The sequence below is a fragment of the Eulemur rufifrons genome, chromosome 28 (assembly GCF_041146395.1).
Source record: "Eulemur rufifrons isolate Redbay chromosome 28, OSU_ERuf_1, whole genome shotgun sequence".
NCBI lineage: Eukaryota > Metazoa > Chordata > Mammalia > Primates > Lemuridae > Eulemur > Eulemur rufifrons.
The window spans coordinates 41,868,914-41,894,988 of NC_091010.1; the positions used below are offsets into that span (position 1 = coordinate 41,868,914).

At 46.7% G+C, this 26,075-nt stretch overlaps 1 protein-coding gene across 2 annotated transcripts in view; it reads right to left on the minus strand.

The window, feature by feature from the left end:
* Window positions 1–15,491: 15,491 nt before the first annotated feature.
* MYOF (myoferlin) overlaps window positions 15,492–26,075 on the minus strand; it is a 140,502-nt gene continuing 129,918 nt past the window's right edge. For both annotated transcript variants that reach the window (XM_069460937.1, XM_069460936.1), the window contains 6 exons: window positions 24,967–25,108; window positions 22,658–22,757; window positions 20,198–20,388; window positions 18,027–18,136; window positions 17,509–17,656; window positions 15,492–16,040 (listed from right to left, as the gene is read on the minus strand). In XM_069460937.1, the coding sequence (XP_069317038.1) occupies window positions 16,002–16,040; window positions 17,509–17,656; window positions 18,027–18,136; window positions 20,198–20,388; window positions 22,658–22,757; window positions 24,967–25,108 (730 nt within the window). In that variant the 3' untranslated portion in view covers window positions 15,492–16,001. The remainder of the gene's footprint in view (window positions 16,041–17,508; window positions 17,657–18,026; window positions 18,137–20,197; window positions 20,389–22,657; window positions 22,758–24,966; window positions 25,109–26,075) is intronic.

Sequence of the window (26,075 nt, forward strand, 5' to 3'; positions counted from 1 at the left end):
GTCAGCAGATAAGCACAGGTTTCTTTCCCATGCAAAGGAGGCTTGAACTAGAAGAAACAAGCCAGTGGCATAAGAAAACAAATGCTAGCTTTAGCCTAGCTTTGGGGAAGGAGAACTTTGTGCCTCTCTGTTCTTGCATCATAATGTATTCAGTTAATTTGACGGGTGGGGGTGCTTAGTTACCCAAACACTTTAATAGGATTGAAGTCGGCTACTTTCAGGCCTTGCATGGATAAAAATGGACTGGCTAAGCCCTCTTTTCTTTAAGAAAATAGCTCCCACACTTGTGCAGGCCAAAATAATTAAGTAATTAGCAAAGGCATTTGTCAAAATGCCCAGTGGGGCTGACGAAAATGACAGCTTTGAGAAGGATGAAGAGCTTGCAAATAGAATTTTCTCCAAGCTCCGGGTTGGGGTCAGGCCTGGAGCCTGTGAGGAACATGCCTGCCTGGGACTCCGGGGTCCCAGCTCAACCTTTGGGGTTCAAGTTCACTTCCCTGTGGCAAAAGCCAAGCTCCTATTTCTAAGGAGGCGTTTTTGAAAGGCCCGTGGAACATCAAAGGGTTCTCCATGCCGCAGCGAGTAAGTGAAAAATAAAGGAGTCATTTTCCTTTTCAAAGGATTGAAACCGTTAAGCAGCCAAGTCCATGGCAGAAAAAGCATTTGTGGTTTATTGAAATTAAAGAGACCGGAGAAATAGCTGGAGGTTACGAGGCAGTCATGACTGTCAACAGTGAACTTACTCCGTCCCTACTGTGTGCAAGGCAAATTCCCGGATTTTCTTAGGCCCATAAGAGTCTCTGCCCTTAAAAGGCTTACGGTGATGGCTGTTGTAGGTGGATTAAAGGTCGATTAACTGAGACACTCTCTCAGCACGAGAGAGAAAGGCAACACCAACAACAGACACTCATGGAACCCTTCAATATGTCAGGCACATGGTATCTCATTCAATGCCCACAGCAACACTGTGGATGTTGGCATTTGTTTTCTTCCTTTATGAATGGGGAAACTGAGGCTCAGCAGAGTCAGGAAACTTAGAGCTGAGAGTCAACGTCGCCACTGAGAGGTTAAGAGCTCTGGAGTTAAAATGACCTGGGTTTGACAGCAGATTCTACTTGTACAGGTCACTAGGAACAAGAACTGAGGAAAGATCGTGAAATATAGAAACCGGGAGTTGTTGGTGGCTGGAGGGGGTGTTTCAGTGCAGTGACACGGGAGGTCAGACGTCGGGAGAATCAGGCCTGAAGTTTGAGTCTCCCCAAAGCAGTCATGGTGGGGGAAGGAAGGACAGAATCACCTCTCACTGTCCACTTGGGGACGTTTCCCAAGCCGGGAGGAGACCTGAGCAGGTTTGTAGGCTGAGGGCAGTGGCTTGGAGACAGGGAGAGTTTGAAGATGTCAAAAGGAGAAAGAATACTTGGAAAAGACAGGTCTTTCCTGGAGGAGGTGTCCCAGACTGACTCGCAGCTTAGAGGGGAAGTAGGCTGGGGGGAGGGTTGACCATCCTGGAAAGAGGAAGGAAGAGAAGATGGAGAGGTTGTGTAAAGTTATTGTGGTACTTGAAGTCAGAAAAGAGAGAGTCAGTTCCGAGGCACTTTGGGGGGCAGGGGAGGAGAGCTGAGAGGACTCGGGGAGGGGAAGTGACTGACATGGGTCTGTCTATGGAGGAAGTCACGTAGGCCAAGATCCAGGGGGCTGGGGGCAGGTGATGGGGTAGGGACGAGGGCAGCTCGAGGTGGAGGTCGTGGTGCGGGTGGGGAGTGGGCTCTGCAGGGGCCAGAGGTCGTGGGGAAATCAGGAGCTTGGAGCTTCCAGCCTTGAAGGCAGAGTATCTCTATAGGGTGCGTAGGGGAGGGAAAAATGGCTTCCCTCTACCTTTCCAGGTTCTGTGGCTGGGCTGCGAATTAAATTGACAGAAGACAGATCGATGGGACAAACACCATTTTAATTACATGCATATGCTCAGAGTCCCACCAAATAAGCGACTCGAAGAAGGGCCAAGTGATTGAAGCTACCACCTCTCTCAGTAGACAGTGTCCTGAGCCACAGAAAGGGACAGAGGCCTGGGTCTTCTGGGGGTGGTGGGGACAGGTTATGGGGCACGAGGGGAGGAGATGCGTGGGGACCAGAGGGTGTCTCATTATGCAGATGAGAGTCTCTCAGGGGGAGTGGATATCCAGGGCAACTTGAACCTCTGCTCCCAGTTTTTAAAAAAATGCCTCTTAGATAATAAAAGCTGTCTGGAGCTGCCCTCTTCCTAAGACAGATACTTTTACTAATGTAGATTTTCTTTATAGATGTAAATTTCTACTCCTGAGTCTGCAGTTTCTCAGAATAACCAGCTGAAAATACACCAAAGAAGTATATTTGGGGGCCATATTTTGGTCTGTTTGTGTCACACTTTGGGGTGGTGTGTCCCGAGCCCCAAGGCCAAGGGCTCAGGGGGCATCCCCATGAATATCGGATGAGTAATGGCAGGCCAGGGTGTGTTGGGTACCAAGTCTTCCGGAACAAATGCAAGGAGGGTGGAAGAGGATGGGGACACGGATGAAGCGAGAACTGCCCACGTGGTCATGAGGACTTCTAGCGGGGAGAGTTGGACAGCGGCGGTGGCGTAACAATTTGGAGGACAAAGCGACAGCCTTCACTTCTCCTTTTTTGAGTCAGTGGGAAATTATCTGAATGTCTATGTTATGGACTGAATGTTCGTGTCCACCTTAGATTGGTATGTTGAAATCCTCACCCTCTAATGAGGTGGTATTAGGAGGTGGGGCCTTTGGGAGGTGACCAGGTCATGGGGGTGAATGGGACTAGTGCCCTCACAAAAGGGACCCCAGAGAGCTCAATAGGGCCTTGAAGCAGTATGTGAGCTGGGAGGGATCTCAGGTCACCTTGTCCAACAGGCAAGGAAAAGGAGGCCCGGAAAGGCCACAGACTGGGGAGATGATGATGCTCCAGTGGGGTCAGCTGTGTCAGACCTAGTGGAAGCTGCATGAGGGAGGGAGTGTGGGACGGGAGAGGTTTCAGATTCCAGAATCTGCAAGGTCTCCAGCCAGGCCTGGGTACAGACTGGGTTGTGTGTGTGTGTGTGTGTGTGTGTACATGGTTGTGTGGGAGGGGTAGGCCTTACCCCTTTCCGGGTGCACGCAGGGGCCTAAAGCTTGCCTTCTAAGTGTGGTGACATTCCAATCCGCAAAACGAGCAAGTCTGCAAGTGAAGGTGCCTTGCCCACTTGCTCTTGATCTGAATCCCAGGCATTGGCTCCCGCTTTGGAGAAAGGGACGTGCAGGGCCTGTTCACATCTCTGGGCTCCTAGCTGGGACCACATCGCAGCAGAAGTTCCCTGCATGGAAATCACTTGACTCTGCCGCTGACGGTGCCTACTTGTGCGTGCCCAGTGTCTGATGCAGGGCGGGTGCTCTCTAAACACGTACTGCATCGGTGAATGAATGAACCTCGGTGTTTGGTGGCGACACAGCTCTCTGCCCACCTCTGCAGCTGGTTGGCTGTGTGGGGTTAAGCAACCCGGAGTTTGATGAATGAGGGTTTAAATCTCACCTTTATCCCCACTGGTGACTTTCTGCAAACCACTTACCTTCACAGAGCCTCAAATTCCTCATTTATACAACGACAATAATACTTCCTCCACCTTAAGATCCCTTTGACCATTCGGTGATTGTGGCTGCAACGTTCTTAGCATGTGTCTGTCTGGGACTCAGTAATAGTGGAGATTTTTTATTGTCATCATAGCGCTGGGTATGACAGATGTGCCTTCTCTTGATTTATTTAAAGCTGAGTGCCTCTCTTGTCCCACGTTCTAGAAAGTGCTACGAGGAAGCTAAGGGACTGAAGACAAGACCCTGCTTCCCACCTCCAGGCCCCACCCGCTTCGTGCCCGCTTGGCTTGGGGCTTCAGTGAAAGGAGAGCCAGGCAAGCCGAGCCCCATTCCCACCCAGAGGTGCCACCAGCCTCAGGTGTGTCTGTCCCAGTGGGGCAGCCGGGTAAAGGCCGGCACAAACAGCCCTGGTGTTTTGGGGTGCTCACCGCCAGCAGGAGACACCCTCTGTGTGGAAATTACTTTAATTTGCAGTTGACAAAAGGTAAATTGCTGGCATTTTTTGCTTGGAGCCTGGAATGTAACCTTGCACGGCTGCCCCAGACATTCCAGGTGGCAGCTTCCATTAGCCGGCCCAGATTTCTAGCTTAAAGGAGGGGGGAGAAAAAGAACTTAAGTAATTTTACAGGGGCAAAGCCCTCCATCATGATTTCATTCTACCAGTTTCTATCGCTTCTAATTCCCTGCCACCCTTGTCAGTATGCGAAGCAGAGCCAGTGTGCACACCCTGTCATGTGGTCTATTTTTCTTTGCTTAACCTTCAATCGCGTGTTACCGCAGCCCGAAGGCTTGTCATTTTTAGCAGGATGGGAGACTCGTTCCCGTGATCTACCGCTGTTTGATTGGCGTGTGACTGGCTGTGAGGTCACGAGAGCAGGCCCTCTCCGCCTTCTTCCTTTTCAGGACACCTGTGTGGCGGTGGGGTCTCGGGACATGTTTGTTGAAGCAATGAATGAGTGAATGAATGAATGGGTGGTTTCTAGTTTTTGCCAAGGCCAGAGTGTTTTTTTCCGTCTAGTCATAGACTTCCATAGCATTCCAGAAGGAAGGGCATCCTTTAGATGCGGTGCTGGTCGCCTTCCACTTAAAATACGTCCCAGGGATGCCTGTCTGGGGCGGTTCCGTGGAATGCAGACTGAATGGAATGCCGGCCAGGCCGAGCGGGAACCCGGGGCCGCTGCTGCCATCTTGTGGACAGTATTTGAAACACAGGAGAGGTGACAGGGATGGCCTCTACACTTACGTTTCTCCCAAAGAAACCTTAGCTGATTGCCGATTCTATGATGGAATATTCTTTTTGCAATGAATTAGGCCACGTTTCCGGAGCCATCCTTAACCTATTTCTCTTCCTCTGTTGAAGTAATAATAATAATAATTATTATTATTATAACAACAACTCACATTTATTGAGTTTCAGGCACTGTGCTTAATAAGGGAACCAGGATTCAACCCCAGCCTGTCCACTCTGGACTCAACTCTTGGCCATTGTGCCACACTCTTTTCTTTTTTTTTTTAAGTTATTTCTCTTTTCCCCCTTCCCACTCCCTGTTGTGACAGTGCCTCGCGTCTCAATGACTTGCTTATGTGTTTGCTTCTCCAGCAAGGCGGCGAGCACCTTGAAGGCTGGTCAGAGCTGTGGAGCACAGGGGTTTTATTGATCTCTGTGCACGGGCCACGCACCAGGCACTGTGCTAGATGGCGAGAATATGGGCGGCTGTCAGGCTGGGCTGCAGCATTCCCAGCGTGTGTGCACGAGGGCTGTGCAAAGCCTCGGGAGAGACATGGATTTGTTCCTGGAATATATCATAATTGGAGATTGGCAAGGGGGGAAGTGGAAGGATTAGTAATTTAACTAGTTATTTACAACTTCGTTTTTATATAAATTGGCCTCCTCTGCACTGCTCAGGTGAACCTCAACCACTATTAATTGCACATGTACAGACGTGTCCTTGTCACTTGCCCTGGAGCACTTGACGTAGAGTTGCCCACGTGAGAAGCAGCTCACTTGCAGCTGGAGGTGGGGCCGGGGACAGGAATAATGTCTCTCTTTGAGGTTCTCCAGGATGGAAAGGGCACAAAGTGAATATCATATGTGCCATTTAACCTATATTTTAAGTGGCACTGCCCCAAACATGGCCTCTATATTTGATGAAAACAGAGTTTTCATTTGCTGCAGTAGCAGACAGAGTCACAGTCTGATAAAAAGATTGTAAAATGGAGTGCAAAAATTAGAATAAATTTATAAATTAAAGCAAGACGTTCAAAAAACTTCAAACCTGCAGGTAAATTCCACAGGATTTAAGTCCATTTCCCTGTGCATTGGGGTACTTTGGACTCCAAGTTCACCAGGCGCCCATGTGTCATTCCTGTACATAGAGGCATTGTCACGTGGACAGACTGACTCAGGACAGCTGGCCTTTCTCCTTCATTCCAGAACTGAGTATGGCACACTCATCGTCAGCCAGGCGCAAGGCCAGATGCTTCAGGGACACGGAATAAGGGATCGGAGTCTCTGCTTGTGTTGGGGCTGGCAGATTTCCCAGCTCTGAGCACCAGTATCACTTGTCCCAGTAACAGCACCTGTAGGGGCTGAAGACAACATGGGGAGACAGGAGGTACAGAGGGGAAAGGAGCGGGTACGAAAGAAGTGGGGAGGGAAGAGGGCAGGAGAGGAAGACACGTGAAGAGACAGACTCTAGAGGATGCGACAGAAATGGCCTGAAGAGACCTTAGAGGTCCCTTTAATGTCCACCCCAAAGGTCCTGGGCTCAGCTTAAACAAGAATTATCCTTTTTAGATCCTTCTAAAATGCCGGACAGCACCTGATGTCCCACGCCTCTCCCCAGGTTGCCACAGAGTTACTGCCAAGAGGTCTGACCAGGTTTGTGTGCGTCCCCAGCGCTGGCATCTTTGTTCTGAGGTCACGAGTGTCGCAGAGAAGGCAGTCTCTCTCATTGTCATGCTGTCTGAATGAGCCAGCCTTCTGGGCAGAGGTGCTGGGCTCGTGACCAGGTCTGGAGTGTGAAGGGGACGTCAATGGTGGCAGCCTTGAGAGAGAGAAAACCCCGGAAACAGGTACGCCTGCTGCAGACTAAGGGAGTATGTGGCTGCGATGCTGGCTGGGGCCACTTTCTGCACAGAGGTGGTGTGGCTTCCACCCAAGTGTGACCCCTGGACGCTGTCGCCATCTGCACACAGGGCCCACAGACACGTCCCTGGCAGCAGCGAGGAGGCCAGACCTCCCCAGAGAGCAGAGCTTTGATCTGTTCGCCATCCTGCTCATTATCAAATGTCTGGGGGAAAGAAACAATATTTGGGAAAGAATTTAAAAGCTGTACTTTTCATAATAGGTACGTATGTCGGCTCGCTCAACATAGTCTTTCAAAGGATCGTGCTTTTGTAGTTTGCTCTGACTTTTATTAAAAGTTGCTATAAGAAGCATTTCTGCACAAATAATAATAACAACAGCTGCCATTTATTGTGGACTTAGCAAACGCAGGAACTGTGCTAAGATCCTTATGAGCCGTTTCTATCACCTTTTGGTATAAGAAATAATTGTTTTTTTTCTGAGGACCTGTATGTTTTTACCAATCAGGCAAAAACAGCCAGAGGACAATTTTCTCCCCAGTTTCCTGGGTCACTTTTTAAACCTAAATCAGAGCAACTATACTCTTAGAATGGCCATATTTGCTTTTCTTCCCATACCCTTGTTTTAACTTTGTGAAAATTCCATTTTATTGTTTGATTCTGCCTGTTGTGTGTGTGAATTAACTCGAAGCACCTTTATCCTCTTTTTACAGGGAATATGGAGACATTTATCTGAACATCGGTGAGGTTTTAAGATGGACTTGTAGATTTCAGTTTACTGGCAGGGGACTTTTGCTCAGGATATTTTAGTCATATTGGGTGTTCTTTAGTAAAAAGCACGTTTTCTAAGTGAAAAGAGTCCCAGAGCGTGTTCTTTCTGAAGGTTGTTGGGGGACTTCTCTGCCTCTCTGCACGCATAGGAGACTACTGTCCCCACAGGAGGACCTCGGAGCAGTCCTATGGCAGCCCTTTCCTCCCCTGCAGCCCTGGAGGTCCAGCAGTCAGGGCTGGGAACGGCACCCACCGGGCTGGAGCGGCTCAGGAATGACCATCAGTTCTGCCGTGAACCTTCTCGAGCCTGTCCTGGGGGCCAAGGGATAAATCGGTACCACCTCTCAAGGAAGCAACCGGCAATATGTCTCAAGGACATTAAATATGCTCCTGTCTTTTGACTCAGGGACTTTCCCTTTTGGGGCTTTAACTTAAAGAATTAATGAGAAACTAATTCACTCATTCAATGATGGCTGCTCTATCTCACATACAAGGCTGGGTGAACAAGACAAGTATTGTCCCTGCCCTCGTACTGTTGATAGTTTAATAGATCTAGAGGTCCCCCCAAACAGGCAAAGAGCTTTGTCCGTGGATGTTGAAAGCAGCATTGTAAATAGCAAAGAATTCAAAACAATATATGTCCAATGAGAGAGGATTACATTATAATAGATCCATATGATAGAATTTTAAACAACCATTATAAATTAGTCTTTTTCCATGATGTGGAAAATGTTTGTGAAACACAATTTTAAGAGGGGAAGGAAAGCAAGGTATAAAACTGGAGAGTTGGGAGAGCAAGGCCAGGGAAGTTCTGGGAATGGAATCCCAATTTTATGTCTTTAAAAAAAGAAAGAGTAGGCCGGGTGGGGTTGGCTCATGCCTGTAATCCTAGCATTCTGGGAGGCCGAGGCGGGTGGATTGTTTGAGCTCAGGAGTTCGAGACCAGCCTGAGCAAGAGTGAGACCCTGTCTCTACTAAAAATAGAAAGAAATTAGCTGGACAACTAAAAATATATAGAAAAAATTAGCCGGGCATGGTGGCGCATGCCTGTAGTCCCAGCTACTTGGGAGGCTGAGGCAGGAGGATTGCTTGAACCCAGGAGTTTGAGGTTGCTGTGAGCTAGACAGATGCCACTGCACTCTAGCCTTGGAACAGAGTGAGACTCTGTCTCAAAACAAACAAAAAACCCAATTATCTTCAGGTACACACGTGTCAATGTTTCTCCAGGGTATAAATCTAGGAGTGCGGTTGCTGAGTCAGAGTAGAAACCATCACCTTTAGTAGATAATGACAAATTGTTTTTCACAGTGGTTTTACCAATTTACCCCTACCAGCTATATATAAAAATATATAGCTTAAGTCCTTGATGTCAGACTTTTACATTTTTTTTCCAATCTGGAGGCAAAAATGAAATTCTGAAATTCTTTTTTTTACCCCCTTTTTTTCTTTTTTTGAGACAGAGTCTCACTCTCTTGCCTGGGCTAGAGTGCCGTAGCATCAGCCTAGCTCACAGCAACCTCAAACTCCTGGGCTCAAGCGATCATACTGCCTCAGCCTCCCGGGTAGCTGGGACTACAGGCATGCACCCCCATACACGGCTAATTTTTTCTACATGTTTTTAGTTACCCGGCTAACTTCTTTCTATTTTTAGTAGAGACCGGGTCTTGCTCTTGCTCAGGCTGGTCTCGAACTCTGGAGCTCAAGCAGTCCTCCCACCTCGGCCTCCCAGAGTGCTAGGATTACAGGCATGAGCCACCACGCCCAGCCTTTTTTACCCCTTGAATGATAAAAATTCTGAAATTCTATCTCATTGTCATTTTAATTTGTATTTTCCTCCTTTTTCATCAGATTGAGCAATTTACCATATGGACCATTTGAATTTTCATGTCCGAGAGGAGCCTGTTGAAGAGATGCTAATTGTATTTCCCTGCAACCTTGGGGTCATGGCTGACTTGGGGCAGCTGGGGTGGGTGATGAGGCCTGGGGACAGGGAGACGCCGCCCTCAAGTCCAGAGTGGAGCAGGACAGGGCTGCGATTACATCGGCCGTGGGGACAGGCTGAAAGCACTGCCCAGCTGGGGGCTTCCAGTGGATTCTCTGTCTTGGTTAGAGACCCCCAGCTCCCATTACCTTGACAACAAAATGCACCTGAGTCCCACCCTCTGAGTCCTGAGGAGCCGGGCAGCAAATGTCCATGGAGCAAGGCAGGCGGTTTGTGGGGAGCTGGCAGGCACGTGACTCCAGCCAATGTTTGCACTGTGTAATCTTGGCAGGCTTTTCAGTTTGTCAAGAAAAGCTAAAAATGTGATTTTTAATGACTTTTTCCAATTTTTAAACATTGGCAGCTAATTTTAAAAAAAGGTAGTTTGGGGCCGGGCGTGGTGGCTCACGCCTGTAATCCTAGCACTCTGGGAGGCCAAGCGGGTGGATCGCTGGAGGTCAGGAGTTCGAGACCAGCCTGAGCAAGAGCGAGACCCCATCTCTACTAAAAATAGAAAGAAATTATATGGACAACTAAAAATATATATAGAAAAAATGAGCCGGGCATGGTGGTACATGCCTGTAGTCCCAGCTACTCGGGAGGCTGAGGCAGAAGGATTGCTTGAGCCCAGGAGTTTGAGGTTGCTGTGAGCTAGGCTGACGCCACGGCACTCACTCTAGCCCGGGCAACAGAGCAAGACTCTGTCTCAAAAAAAAAAAAAAAAGGTAGTTTGGGTCAAACAAATTGTGTCTGTGGGTGTTGGATTTAGGTTCCCAAAGCCCATAGTGACCTGAGCTTTGGTCATGAGACAGGGTTCCCCCTCGGACAGTCAGCAAGTACTACCTGTCTTCCAGGGCCTGGGAACCTACTTTTCTGCAGGGAACAGGAGAAGAAATAGGCCCTGACTTCATGGAGGGCTCTGTCTGAGAGGGACCTTTCATGCTCTTAGCATTTTTTGTGTGTGTGGTAAAATATATATAACATGAAATTGACCATTTCTAGGTGTTCAGTTTAGTGGCATTAAGTACATTCACACTGTTGTGCAACCATCGTCACCATCCACTCACAGAACCCTTTTCATCTTGCAAAACTGACACTCTGTGCTCTTTAACACTAACTCCCCATTCTTCCCTCCCGCAGCCCCTGGCAACCACCATTCTACTTTCTGTCTCTATGAATTTGACTACTCTGGGTACCTCATATAAGTGTGCTCATATGGTATTTATTAGACTTTTGTGATTGGCATATTTCACTTAACATAATGTATTCAAGTTTCATCCATGTTGTAGCATGTGATGGAATTTCCTTCTTTTTTAAGGCTACATAAGATTTTATAGTATGTAGATACCACATTTTGTGTATGCATTCGTCCATCAGTGAACATTTGGGTTATGTCTTAGTCTGTTTGGGCTGCTATAACAGCATACTATAGACTAGGTGGCTTATATAAACAGCAGAAATCCATTTCTCACAGTTCTGGAGGTTGGGAACTCTAAGCTCAAGGCGCTAGCAGATTTGGTGTCTGGTGAGGGCCCACTTCCTGGTTCATAGATGACCATTTTCTTGCTGTGTTCTTAAGACATGAAAGAGACAAGAGACCTCTCTTGGGCCTCCTTCATAAGGGCACTAATGCCAGTCATGAGGGCTCCACCCTCACGACCTAATCACCTCTCAGGTCCTACTGCCAAACACCATCACCTTGGGGGTTAGGATTTGAAAATATGAGTTTGTTGGGTGGTGGGAGGGGGGAGTGGACACAAATATTCAGTCTATAGCAGGTTGCTTCCACCCTTGGGCTACTGTGAATAATGCTGCTATGAACTTGGATATTCAAAAATCTCTTCAAGTCCCACTTGCATTTCTTTTACATATAGACCCAGAAGCGAAATTGCTGAATCGTATGGTCATTCTATATTTAATTTTGTGAAGAACTGCCCTACTGTCAGGAATTTTATCCTACTTTCTTTACTTAGGATTGTACCATTCGAACTGGGGGGAAAGTCAGCCTTATTTTGGACAGTGGTGATTTGTATCTTTTCTAAGGCTACTGTTTCAAAAGTTGAAAATGTCTGTCACCTTCTGGTCCACGTCTGTTTGGCTGTTCTTGTCCCATAATGAGGATGATGATGATTTGGACAGTAAAATATATCTAGAGCTTACTTTGTCCTAAGCACTGTTCGAAACACTTTTATGTATTTTAAAACATTTTATCTTCACGGGGAGACAGTTTCATTTAAAATGGCATTTTCTTAGAGAAAAAGTAGGCTTCACAAATGAGTGTTGTTCCAGGCAAGGGTTTTATTTGGAATATTTAACAATCAGTATGACACTGGTACCAACCCATCAGAACAGATCCCTCAACCCATCGTGATGGATAAAGGATATATTAAAAAAAAGTTAGAACAGCCATACCAACATATGCAGGCTGAATATTAGCCTTTGTACCAGGGTACTCCGCTAACACATCCTCCCGCAATGCTGCACTCAAGGAACAGTTGCTGAGTGGATAAACGAATGGCCATGAAGAAAGCCTCTTCCTTCCTTGTGTTTACCATACCTAACTGGAATCCACAACAATTACACACCACAAATCAGCGTTCATTCAATGACAGACTGCATATACAGTTGTGGTCCCATAAGATTATAATGCCATATTTTTATTCTACCTTTTCTATGTTTAGATACACAAATACTTACCATTGCATTACAATTGCCTACAGTATTCCTACAGTTGCAAGCTGTACAGATTTATAGCCTGGGAGCCATAGGCTATACCATATGGCCTAGGTTGTGTAGCGAGCTATACCACCTAGGTTTGTGTAAGTACACCCTGTGATGTTTGCACAATGACAAAATCTCCTGATGATGCATTTCTCGGAATGTATCCCTGTTGTTAAATGACATATAACTGGAGTAGTTCCTTTGAGTAAATGGCGGCAAAGCTCTATTAGGAGTGAAATCATTCCCATGGAGAATATTGAGCTGGGCTTTCTGGGTATAACTCCTCTCTCTCCCCTCCCACCCCCCAGAAAAAGTTTCATCTTGTCAAAAGATAATGATCCCTCAATTGAGGTTGTTAGCCGCCTGGTGACCTATAAATGATAGCTAAAAGCTGGAACTAATCACGGTCCAGTCAGATTATCGCTTCACTGTGAATTAAATAACACTTAGTCCTAACTGGTTCTAGCAAGTGCCACCATTAACATTGGAGCCTTCATTAGGAAAATAAATCTCCATCAATGCCATGGGATGACAGGCAACCGAAAATCCTGACAGGCTAACACTTGACTTTGTTTTGCTCTTCCTTTCTCATTTTAAGGCTAGAAAAAAAATATGTCACAATTAGACCCGTATGTTACTTTAAAGCACTATTTAAAAGGGCAATGTTTTCGAAACCCATTTTGGAAACCCAACATGGGCAGAAGGGAGCTGAGCTGTCTGGCTCTCCAGGTGCTGGCCGAGCGGTGCCCCTCCAAGCTCACCCCGGCTCCGCTTTGAGGATTGTTTGTCCAGGGACTGGAGCTGACTTGTCTCACCACTGTGGAGCAGATGTTATTACAAATACAACTAGAAGGTGAGGGCACTTTCCAGAAACTGCTCGGTCAGTTCAGGGAGACAGCGAGAGCCAGCACAAAGCATTAATACAACTTGACTACCATCTGGGAAACCAACAGCGACAGCGATTTCAAAGTTTAAAAACCCTCTACCGTTTAAATATTTCGTGCTAAATAGATTCCTTTGTGAGGCCAATACATTCAGTACTGTGGGCCATATGCATCTAGCCTCCGAAAGCAGATGGGAATTCCATTCAGAAGAATGCTTTTCAAAAATCTGCTTGATGTGGAATTAGCTCATAATGGAGTCAATGTTGTAAATAGATTAAGCACCCGCCATCTTTGCAGCTGAATTTTGTGTTTGTTCAGCGCTGAATGAAAACTCCCTAATCTTTCTTAGGTTCAACATAATGGGGTCCCAAGGAAGATCAAAGGAAGGCTGCTTTTCCCTTGGATATACATCCATGAAATGAAATGCCAGAGTTCATGAAGTTCAACAAAAACACGAAAGAAACGTGTAACGTGGACTAACTGCAAACCCTAACAAGTAAGGGAACATAATGAAAAACACAGGCCCACCATATGTACAGTCTAACGCGTGACTTCAGGGGTGCAACTTAGCAGGAGACGCAGACTCCAGATTTTTACTATTTAAATAAACTGAACAAGGGGGGAAAAAAAAATCATAATTTTTTGGGCAACTCCCTCACAGTACATTGAATGCTTCTCAGGGCAACCTGATTTTGCCAAAATTTATCTCAACTTCTTAAAAAGGCTCTTTCAGTCCTTGACTAATATTAATGTGCTACTTCCATGTGTTTTCACAAAATCCTAGAGCCAAACCTGTAATCCTCCCCCATCATATTTCAGCTAAGTCCTGCCCCGGTAATTATCAGAAGGAGGACCAGGGATATCCAGTTGGATTCCGATGGAGCACGGCAGCCTCGCAGAGGAGGTTTCACCTGGGTCACGGGGATAAACAAAATAAATGGATGGAATCCTGTCTTCGAGGCAGCAAGAGCACGGGGCCAGGGGATTCCAGACGTCTGGAAGCCTGTGAGCTCACCCCAGCTTGGTCACGACGCAGCCCTGTGACTTGGGGCGTCTCCTCCCAGGGCCTCCTTTTCCTCGTTTGTGAAAGTAAGCACTGAACTAAATGATTTTGTCCGTCCCAGCGTCGGTTTATGGTTCTGCTCCTCTGTGACTCAGTTTCCTCATCTGTAAAATTGGGACAGTAACCATCAGTTAAGGTCTAAGCAAGATGATGTGACATTGTTATAAAGTAGTAATTTGGGTGTAGGTACAATATGGCTTGAAAGGATTGGAAGGGTATGTGTGCTTGGGGGCCTGGACCATGAATAGCTGGCCACTCTACATGACAGCTGTGATGACATCCGCTCAGCCCCACAACAGGGAGGTCTACGGGGGAGCCTGAAGTAGCCCACATTTTCAAGGCTTTTAATATATATATTTCTCCAGAAAGCTTATACTAATTCGTCTACTTCTGAGATTGAAGAATCACTTTGGGCCCAAGAAGGGTCAAGGAGAAGGTGGCATTTGAACCAGTACTTCAAGGGTGGGCAGGAGTTCCACCAGCAAAGGTGAGGGTGGCATTCGGGGAGGAGGGGGGCATAGGGAAGGATGGACATTGTAATTCAGCCAGAGCGGTGTGTCTCATTTTTATGTATTTAGCACACTTGGAATGCTTGGATTTTTGGCAGGACATGGAAAGGAATTAAAATATTGCAAACGTGAAACAACTCAGCAATAATGCCAACATAATCACCCTTGAAGTACAATTTTGTCTAAGTGTCTAAAAGCATTGTCATTATGGTGCCAGTTCTTGCTCCACTCGGTTCTATGTTGCTGTTTGAGTAGACCTGTTTACTGATTTCACCATAATCTCTTACATAGCAGGACAGTGTTCTCACATGTTCTAGAAAACACGCTGGCTCTCTTTGGTGTAGGCGTGGAGTCACCACTGCATTGCTACTGTCACTGATTTCTTGACCATCTCAGCTCTGTGTGCCTTTTGAAAGACCTTCCATTGGTGGTATAGTCCAGTGGTTAAGAGACATTAAGAGAGAGAACCTAGGCTGCTTGGGTTCAAACTCCAGCTGTACCATTCATTGGTTGTGTGGCCTTGGCCAAGTTACTTGACCTTTTCCCTTCAATTTCTTCAACTTTAAAATGGGGCTAATAATGTTATCTACCTTTATAGGGTTACCTTGTCCTTAAGTGAGTTAATAAACATCAAGCACTTAAAAAAATGCTGTGTACAGAATAAGTACCTTTAATAAGTGTTAGTTTGTATTATTTACAATGTTACCCTCAGTTTGACACACTGGCCAAAACTGGGTAGCACACTTATAAAGGGTTTATGGCCAAGAGGTATGCTACGGCATTCTGTCCAGCGAGACCAGGGGACCAGAGACTGCCTCCTCCCCAGCGTGACCCACAGCTCCACCAAACAGCCAGGTGTAAAGATGAAACATTTTTATTTAGGTTTGTCACAGAGGTTAAAATAGGTTTATCCATATAAAATATCATAACAATGGTTGTAGGCATAAATAAGAATCACTCTAACTATTCTGGTTTTATCATGCACAGTTCTTTTTAGCTGATTACAAATGAGTATATGACATCAAGAAGCATACATTTTCAAATTTCATTTCAGCAGTTTCCAAAAATTGAATTATAGAAATAAGGACACATAAAAGGATGATTTTTAAAATGGAACCAGCCACCTTGAAAACATGGTCAAAACTTTAGAAAATAAAACATTTAATACTTTAAAAGATAAGATGAAAGTATCGCTTGCTGGCCTGACGTTGCAGCATGGAGGCCGTCTGAGAACGGACGGGCTCGCTGAAGCAGTGTAACATGCCACTGGGCTGTGGTCTCACACAAACAGAATCACACTTGATTTTGGTCCACAGAGGGGAGATTCCTTCTTGCTGGATGACTCTTGAAAAGAAGGCTTTGCTTTCCTTACGCATTCGGCCTCACAATCTTCATTGACAAATAGTTCTGTAAAGGAACGAGAAACAACGATAAATATGTATTTATGAAGATGTGTATTTCAGTTAGGGTTTCTCAATCTTGGCATTACTGACATTCAGAGCCAGATGATTCTTTCCTGTTGGGGAGTATCCCGTGTATTGTAGGATGTTCGCAGCATCCCTGGACATAGATGCCAGGAGCACCCCCCAGTTGCTGCGACCAAAGTATCTCCACACATTGACAAATGTCCTCTGGGTGGCAAAATCTCACCCCCCCATGGAGTTGAGAACCACTGGTTTAAATCAATAGATTCTAAGTCAAGAGAAAGAAATAACTAGGAGGGGTGTTTTAAATGGTCAAGACAGATTGAACTGTATACAACTAGAAAATAGTGTGCATCTACTCATAGTTAACAAACTAAAAGTATTATACTGGGGAAAAATAAAAACATAAAACCTCTGCTATTGTGGTTTTAGTATGACTATGCTACTAAAGACAAAATTATTGACATTATTATTAATATGAATTGGAATAAAATTTTTGAACATCTCCTGTGACATCCAGTACCCCTCCCTTGCTTCTACCCATGGTTTCATCTGCCTGGACTGTCCCTTCTCCACTTGGGGAATTTAACTTAAAGATGTCCCCTCCTTGGTGGAACGGTCCTCAGCAATGAGTTCCTGTGGTCATTTGTGCGTGTCTCTGTAGCAGCTTGCCTGCCACAGTAATCTGTTTGTCCAAATGTCTGCCTGTTCCCAGACTATGAACTGCTCATGGGCAGAAATCATTCTGTGGTCATCTCTGTAACTTAATTCCTAGCTTATAGTAGATGCTCAATAAACCCGAGGAATGAAGGAATTCTACGTCTAGGCACACTGCCAGATCTCCCATTTGGACTCCCATTGATAACTGGGGTGATTAAGGAAAACTTAAGGGGGAGGTTACATGTGACATGGGCCTTAAAGAATGAGTAAGATTTGACAGACAAAATGGGGGAAAAGGAGCATCATTGGCAAAGGCATCCAGACAGGTAAGGGCATGAGTGTTTTGGGGCTGGGGATCCATGATCTAGTTTGGGTGGAGTACAGAGTTTGTGTAAACCTATACTGAGCACAGAGTTGGGGGTCCCTGAAGCTAGGGCAAGGGGTTAGGATGTAGGAAGGTTGGGAACAAGCAAGTCTGATGGCAGGAAGATCAGTTGAAAACACTGGCTATAGTCCAGACATACACTGATCAAGGCCTGATTGATTTTTCCTACAATTCCTGAAACCAAAGTTTTTTTCAGACCATAATGTTCTGCCTGTGATTCATGAAACCCTACAAATGTCATTCCAATCACAGGACACACTACTTTCAATTTTCCAGAAGCTGAAGGGGTGGTGGCACCCCACTGCTAAGTGACTTATTTTTCTGAACAGCAAGAAAGGCAAATGCCAAGTGAGATGACCGACCACGATTCACAAAAAAGCCAAGACAAGAAGCCAAGGACCCGCACCGGCAAGGAGTAGAGGAGCACGGCCACGAAGAGCAGCAGGATGAGCAGGAGGAGCAGGCCGATGATGACCCACTTAAACCGGCGCCACACGATGAACCTCATGGTCTTGCACGGGTTGGTGAACCACAGGAAGGACGTTTCTGGTCGGCTGCGGTGCAAAGAAATGGTATTACCTGCCCACTCGGGAGGGACAAATATTTCACCTCAGACCATAACACAGTTTAAGGAATACCCAATAACATGAATAAAGTCAAGAAAAGATCTGATTCCCCTAGTTGGCTGAGAAGGCTCTTTAACCTACTATGGCTTCCTGAGACACACTGAACTTCGGCTTCATGGGAAAGGAGAATGATTCAAATACAGCCAGATCACCCACCTCTCCACCCCACCTCCCACTATTCAGCCCAAAATTGGAAGGACAACAGCTAATCCAGCCCATTAAGCCAACTGGAGGGGGAGCTTTCAGACTGCAGGTGTCTGGGGGGCAGGCAGCATCAAGAACAAAGAAGGCCTCTCACTTTGGTGGGTCCAGCTTGGGGTTCATGTTGGGTTCATCCCGCCCCTTCCCAGCTGGCCTCTCGTCGGCCTCCTTCTCATTGAGGACTTCCAATGTCATCTCCACTTTCCCCTTCAGTAAAGCAGAACAGGTTAAACACATGACATCACGTTGCACAAATATTTTTACTCCGACCCTAGGAGTATTCCCCGAGCAACGATTTTTATTCTTGTAAAACAATCCTTAGATTGCCTTAAATTTTCCTCAAGAGATTTCATCCCATTTCCTCTTCCATGTGTTCCTGAACCAGCTCGGTGTGGGAAACGGAGAGGAGAAATTGCTTTTCTTCCCCCCTGCTTCTTTTTCTCTGTCTCCCCGTCATTCTGACGTTCTCACATCCATCTCTTTGCCTTCTCATGCACTTTCCTTTGTAACTCTGCTTGGACCCAGATGAATCTGAATCCTGCTAACAACAGTACCTAACATTTGTGGAGCACTAACCGTAGGCTCCAAGAGAGCAGGGCCTTGTGTGTTCATGCTCATCATCCTCACCTACTGTGTGAAGCCCTGCTGACACTTAGTAGGTACTTGATGTCTGCTAGCTCAACAGATGAATGAGTGACTGAATGAGTGAATGCTCCTCCCTGCTACCAGGTTCCTGAGCCAGGCTCTGGGCACTCTCCAAACCTTCCACGTGGGTAATCTCGTGTAATGTTCATGGCAACCCCATAAAGGTGCTATTATTGTCCTTATATGCAGATGAGAACATTGAGGCTGAAGAGAAAGAGGTCCAGAAACTTGCCTACTTTTATAGCTACGTTTGCCTAAGGTTGTAACTGACTTTCCAGGACCCAGGAAGGCCCACAAGGTCAGCAGCAATTTGAGAAGCCCTGACCCTGACACTCGTTTAGGTGGCAGAGCTCAGAGGACTCCTCTGCCTATGAGTCAGACAGAGCTGGATGCCTGACACTAGCAGTTGCTCAACCTCTCCAAGCCTGTTTTTGGAATCTATAAAACGGAGACAATGTCTACTTCATGTGGTTGTCAGTAGAACTAAATGAGATTATGTGCAAACTTGTGTATTGTGACAGAAAGCAGATCAGTGGTTTCCTGGGGCTGGGGAGGAGGGAGTGATGGGCTGCTAAGGACAAAAGGTAATTTGGGGATGATGGGAAGGTTCTGGATTCTGATTATGGTGGTGGTTTCATGGGCATATACATCTGTCAAAGCTCATAAAATTCTGTACCTTAAATGGGTACAGTTTACTTTATGTAAATTATATATAAAGGTTATTTTAAAAAACAAGATTATGACTGTACAGCACTTAGTATATTGCTTGGTTCATAATTAGTGATAAAAATATTAGCTATTATTAATAATGCAACATGGGGCTGGGCAGGGTGGCTCACATCTATAATCCCAGTGCTTTGGAGCCCAAGGTGGGAGGATCACTTGAAGCTAGGCGTTTGAGACCAGCCTGAGCAATACAGTGAGACCCCATCTCTACAAAAAAATTTTAAAAATCCACTGGGCATGGTGCCACGAGCCCATAGTCCCAGCTACTTGCGATGCTGAGGCAGGAGGATTGCTTGAGCCCAGGAGTTCAAGGTTGCAGTGAGCTATGATCACACCACTGCACTCCAGCCTGGGTGACAGAGCAAGATCCTGTCTCTGAAATACATAAATAAATACATAAAGCATAATGGACTAGGTAGTCCTTTGTGACATGGCATGATAACCCATATTGCTTCTATATCAGAATACATCTTGAGTTCATCAACTTGCTTGTAAGTAATGACCTTCTTTTTCAACAAATGCCAGCACTTCCTGCTTCCTGTACTTTTTTTTTTTTTTTTTTTAGATGAGAACAACTCAAATTTGAAGTTTCTTTTTCTGTACTGAATTGTAGTGGAAGCTCGGCATAAAGTAACCTTCCTGATAAAGCAGAGTCCTAAAGAAATTTAGTGAAACCACTCAAGCTCCTAGTTTTTGACCATTCTAAGTCCTTCACCTTCCCCCAACTCCAAACTCATGCTCATGGCATCTCCCACACTCTCTTGTAATCCCAAAGACAAACTGTTCCCATAAAGTCCCGCCAATTTAACACTTCCTTATCTGGAGTAAATCTATGGATAAAGGGCAAAACCTAAATGATAAAGGAATAAGTGAACTTCAACCAGGAAGCACTCATACAGCCATCACACGGGTGCCGTCTTTCTCTGCGTAGCACGGCCACCATCCTTTCATGGACTTCTGCTCAAAGAGGGAGGCCGTCTTAGCTTTAAGGGGGTCCATGGCTTTGAGGTCTGGAATCATGTCCAAATTGCATTTCTCTGATGATTTTGCTGGAATGATTGTGTGATGCAAATCAAGCTCCAGGAAACCTAGCCAAGGAAAGAACATTAAATCCAAATAAGCTTTGAGTGGATCAGCCGTTGTTCACGAGCGAACAGAATGTTCTTGTCAGGGAAGAGACACGCAGTAATTTCGAACAGGTGACAGGTGAGTTTGAGAAAAAAATCCTGGTAGATGTTTAGATTCTTTCCAGATAGGATGGGAAACGACAGAAGAACTAGCCACCATCCACGGCTCAGCACTGCACAGAGAACTACATGTTTTCTTTCTCAAAGACGTGAGCATAAACAGAGTTCTTCTGTAGACTCAAGGGGATTAAATATCTATAGACAAAATTTCCACTGAACTCAGGGACCTTGGATTTAAAAACGTGCTCATTTTGTTTCTGAGCTGTCCCGAACAGAGAGGTCATTTGGCTTTGGGTAAAGACAACTGGCGCCTGGAACATGGGATGCTCAGTGAACACTTGCCTTCAAGTCTTCTCTCCTGGCATAACCTCAGAGACAGGAGCTTGAGAAGAAATGTAACAACTCGACATAAAATCCTCACCAGCGACTACGAGTCCCAGCCTCAATCGGGGTGTCTGGAGAAGCACATTTGCTCCTCTGTGGTGCGAGGCAGTAACTCTTCCTGCTTTCACCGTGAGGGAACAGTGTCTTTGGGGCTTGGGAACTCCTGTGAGCCCTTTCCCTCAAGAACACGGTGTGTGTGATGTGGGGTTGAGCCTATGGGCTACTGGGACAAGAGTCTGGTTTCCAACAGTGGCAGCCAAGAGCCACAGCGAGGTTGGGGCAGATTCCTCTCAAACCATCGGGTCAGGGACTGCCCTTCCTCACATAATATAATGGATCCACAGACCATGAGTTACCTCAGCCTCTCTTGAGCCTACGCCTGCTTTTGTCTTTTCTGTCCTTTTGGTGACGTGCTCACAAGCCATTTTGAGATATAGTCATTCTCCTTATTTGCTGTCAGACTATTCTGTTTAAATTCCAGGGCACAACCCTGTACTATTCTGGAACTTACTACCTGTGTGCCTTGCATTAGCCTACCTGCAGACTCATCTGTTTGTTCAACTCTTATTGAGCACTGACTAGGTCAAAACCATCGCATGAGGTGCTCTGAGGGGCCAAGGGATGAATAAGAGACAGCTGTTGGCGGGGTTTCCTCTGCCAGGTGAGTGCTCTGAGGCAAGACGGGGGCAGGGAGTGCAGTCAGGGGCTACAGTGATGGTGGCCAGGAGAAAATGAGGTCTGAACTGGCCAGTGGTGGACACATGGGAATAAGAAAGCACGTGCGTGAGATGAAGCAGATGACATCGCTAGGACCGAGTGGCTGAAGGGATGTCGGGGGAAGAGAAGAGGAACCACAGAGGATGCTGGGTGTGTCCCCTGGTGGCTCGGGAAACGGAGGGGCTGTGAACAGCAAAGACGGTCCTGAGGAGAGCGGGTATGAGGGCCGGGAGGAGAGGCTGAGTCTGATGTCTGGTGTGATAACTGTGAGGCGCCAGCCAAATGTAAAGATGAGAGGTTCTGGTGGGGAATTGGGAATAATGGTCGTGACCGTTTCTTATGAGGCTACGTGAGGCGCTGAGAGAGGTCAGGGCACACACCCTGGCTCGGGAGTCGCATCTTGCTGAAGGGGGAAAGGTGGAGCTGCACCTTCCCCGGAGGGGAGAGCAGGTGCATCGCTGGGGTCGGGGTGGAGGGAGCTGGGGAGGAGCCCAAGAACCTCAGGGAAGCCTGCACTGAAAGAGTGGGAGGAAGAAACAGAGCCGGCCCATGCGACGGGGCCAAGGCCAGGGAGAGCGGAAGCCAGGAGAGCACAGCGCCATGGCAGGAGGAGGCCACTTAACCGGTACCTTTAGCCACAAAGGAGGGTGGAGGATGGACGTGGGGAAGGAGCCATGGCTAGGGGATTAGGGGGCTCAGTAACTTCCGAGGGCAGGTGAAGGAGGGGGTGGGAGTTGATTCTGAGGTGCTGAGGAGAGTGCGGGTGGTGTGGAAGTAGAGGCAGGGGTGCGGCATCCCTCTGTGGAAACAGGGTTTGGGTCTTTGTAGAGAGACAGGAGCTGGTGCCAGGCCCTCCCCCAGAGCCCTGGAGAGAGGACGGGGCCCATGGAACCGGGTGGCATTCACTGTTAGGCCACACTGCCAAGAGGACAGCCAAGCAATGGGGGTGCCCCCTGTCCCCCTAATACCAAAAAGTATTACAGATTTAAATAATCGCTTCTAATTTTAATTGATTTCATTAATTCCAAGTACAGTTTCTTAGAGAAAATTATCCAAATGTAAGCCTTACCTAAGTAATCATCCAGAGAAAACTTGTCATTGTCCCATATCTGAATGATCAGTCTGGGTGGGACTCGAAATTCTGTTTGGTCAATGCTCCAGAAATGCTCCTAAAATGAAAAGAGACATGGACAAACCAAATGACCCTGATTACTGGATGCTGAAACTCTCACCTTTGGCTCCTTGCAACAGCATCAAGGCCTGGGCCTTTCATCTCCTCTGCACTCCCTGGACACTCCCTCCCATTGGCCCTGTCCTTCTGCCCCATGGACAGGGGCAGTCAGGCTCCCCAGGAAATCTCAAGGCCACCAGCTGGGTGACACAAAGGATGTCCCAGGCTGTTTCCAAATGGAAGGTTTCCTGCCATGTTCCTATCAGTGTGACTTCCTGCGGCCACCCCTGGGGGTTGGGGAGTAATTAATCTCCCTCCTGAAGACCACAATGGCCCACTTAGATTATCCTCCTAAAGCCGGGCATTCTAAGCCAGCCCACAATATCACCCACTGGGGTGTCACTTCTGCTCACCAGCCTTCCCCCTACCCTACACAGATGTCTGAGTATACTCTCATTTGCATGGGTTGGGGGGTGAAGAGAAGGGGGCCCAGATTCCACTCTTTTATCAGTGCAGATTTAGAATGTCCTGGCATTTTTGGCTTTTGAAAAATACCATTGCCTTTTATATGCTTGTGGTCACCTAAGACCTTCAGATCCCTCACACTAGAGGTAGGTATTACCGCCTCTGCCCAGATAATATTAGCCAACCCCAGCAAGAAGGGAATTCCCTCAGTGCTTCAGGAATTTGAAGGAAGATCATTGAGTTGTTTTTTGTTTTACATATTCCAGGAATGTTTTCCTTTGCAGGGCTCAGAGGATCTGGCTCTGAGAGGCTGGGAAGCCCACTCTGCTATAGTCTGTCCCTGCCTGACTGTCCTGGGTGGGGTCATGCCCAAGTACCACTCATGGCATGGGGAGGTCCAGCCCTAGATATGGGTAAACAGGAAAGTAACTTTACCTAAAGGCCTACCTGACCTGAATTCCTCCCCCATCTGCACCCCTTTCTGCCTCACTATCTGCCAGTGTGCATGTTTGATATTACAGGGAGCCTCTGTACCTCTGCAAGGTCCCCTTTGATGGCATTCATCCCACCTGGCATGAAAAAAGTGCTTACTACAGCATCAGCGCTGAGTTGGGCCAGCAGAGGGTAGGGTCTGGCCCGATGGGCCACAGGGGAGGTACGTTTTGATCAGGAGTGGGGAGAGGAGGTGACCAGGCAGAGCTGGGGAAAGCTGATAGGATGTGCAGGATTGGAATGGGACAGGGGACCTACAGGGGGTATCTGTTACTACTGTCCACCTAGGTTCCAGGCCCCCAGATGAAAATCTGGATGAAAGCACCTGATTTTCCTTGGGGACTCCCCCTTCCCTAGTGTGTGAAATTTGGGTGGGAGTTGACCCCATTCCTAACTCCAGAGCCTGGCCAATCAGGGCACTGCATCCCTGGGTAACAGTGGTTGGTTGGGTGATAGGAACATGATCCCAAAGGCAGAGACAAGGAAGCCCAGTTCCAGAACTCTGGTCAGCACCTCCAGGGCTTCGTTCTTCTCCTTCTGCCGAGGGCTGCGGAGAGGGCGGGTTGTGAGCCGGGGCTGCTGCCCCTGCCAGGGAAGAGCACGCCTGGGAATGAGGCCCACAGAGGAAGACAGAGCAGAGCGGCAGAGAAAGCGAGACCAGTTTCTAAAGACATCCCTTCAGTGTGGGATCCAGACATCCCTGACGCCAGCCAACCCTGGACTTTTTAGTAATGTGAACCAATAAATCACTTTTTTGGTGTAAACCAGTTGGAGTTGAGTTCTGTAACTGAACATCTTACTTATTAAGACCACGAGGGCCCTGAACCCTCACGAACTACTTCTGAAGGAGGCAAAGCAGACGCTGAGGTTGGATAAGGAAGGCAAAAGAGACATTTCACCGTCTTTAATAATTTGCCTCTGTTTGGTTCTGCCTGTCATGGGAGAAAATCAGTCTCCCCATCACATACAAAACTCACTTGGGTTATCGAATGCACTGATACAAGACATCACTTCTACCCTTTGTCCTTCACCCCGCCACCAACATGGTAGGGAAAAGAGTTGCGTTCCTTATTCTTCCTAATTACACAAATCCCCGTCATAGCTGCGTGACCTTGGGCAAGTATCAAGGTCTCAGATTCCCCGTCTGTACCAAGAGGGAGCTGGACTCAGTGACCTCCAGTGCCTCCGTGAGTTTCTAGTTAAGGAAGACCCATGACATCCACTTCCCATTGGCATATTTCAAAGCTCACTTTTTTAGCAACGACACAGAGTTGTTCAGCCGGGAGGTAGTCAAACGGGAACACAAATCTCCAGTTAAAATTCCCTTCCCCATCCAAGGACCTGTAATGAACATCTGTTTTCTGTTTGTTTTCTTCACTGCCAGGAATCCAGCTGAAAAGCAGAGGCAAACAGACTTAGCTTCGTGTGATTGACAAGTAATCTAGCCGCAAAACTGTGCCGTGATTAGGGGAGTGAAGAGCAGGAGGATTAATGCACTTTTCTTGGGCAGCTTCCAGTTATCTACAGAGCTGGGGGTGATTTATGAAGGGGAGGTGCTCTATTGCATCCAACACAGCTTGTAGCCAAATAAAATATAATTCCTCTAAAACCAAAGCAGGAAGCCCTTTAGACTTCAGTTAACAGAGCTAAGGTGAAATTTTCTGGAAAATATCAACAACATAGCTTCTATTTTGGGTAGGTTGAAGCCCGCTGGCTATGATTTTAGTCTTCACAACTATAACTCATCAGTGTCTGTCATCGCTGCTGATAGGCTCAATGAATATGAGTTAGCTCAAAATTTCAGCATTTCCTTTCCCATATTTTACTTAAGCAAACAAAGAAGGCATGAATCAAGTAATCTTACAGCTTCCTTTTTTTATTATTCTTAAATTCACTATGATCATATTAATGAGACTGGCATATAAGCTCTTATTTGCATATGCATATCTCTGAGAATTCGTTTTAGTAACAATTTAATGTCTTAACTTTTAACATTCGAAAAGCTTCCTTTTGTTTGTGCCTGGCACATAGTAGACACTAAATAAATACCTGTTGAAAGAATGCATGCACGTGTGCGCCTGGAAGGAAGTTGTCATATCTGCCTGGAACTGGGAAGACTCCTGGTTTGGAACCAGGGGTGACTTTGATTTTAGACTGGCAAAGTGGTAGAGTGTGTGGTTCTCACCACTGCACATTAGAAACACATTAGAATCAACTGGGGAGCTTTTAAAAATATTGATGCCTGGACCGCACAGATAGAGATTCATGGTAGGAGGCAGGACTGGCTGTGAAACTCTCTGAGCCTCATCTCCCATCTGGAAAATGAGATTGATGACACGTGCTCCCGTCACATGGTCAA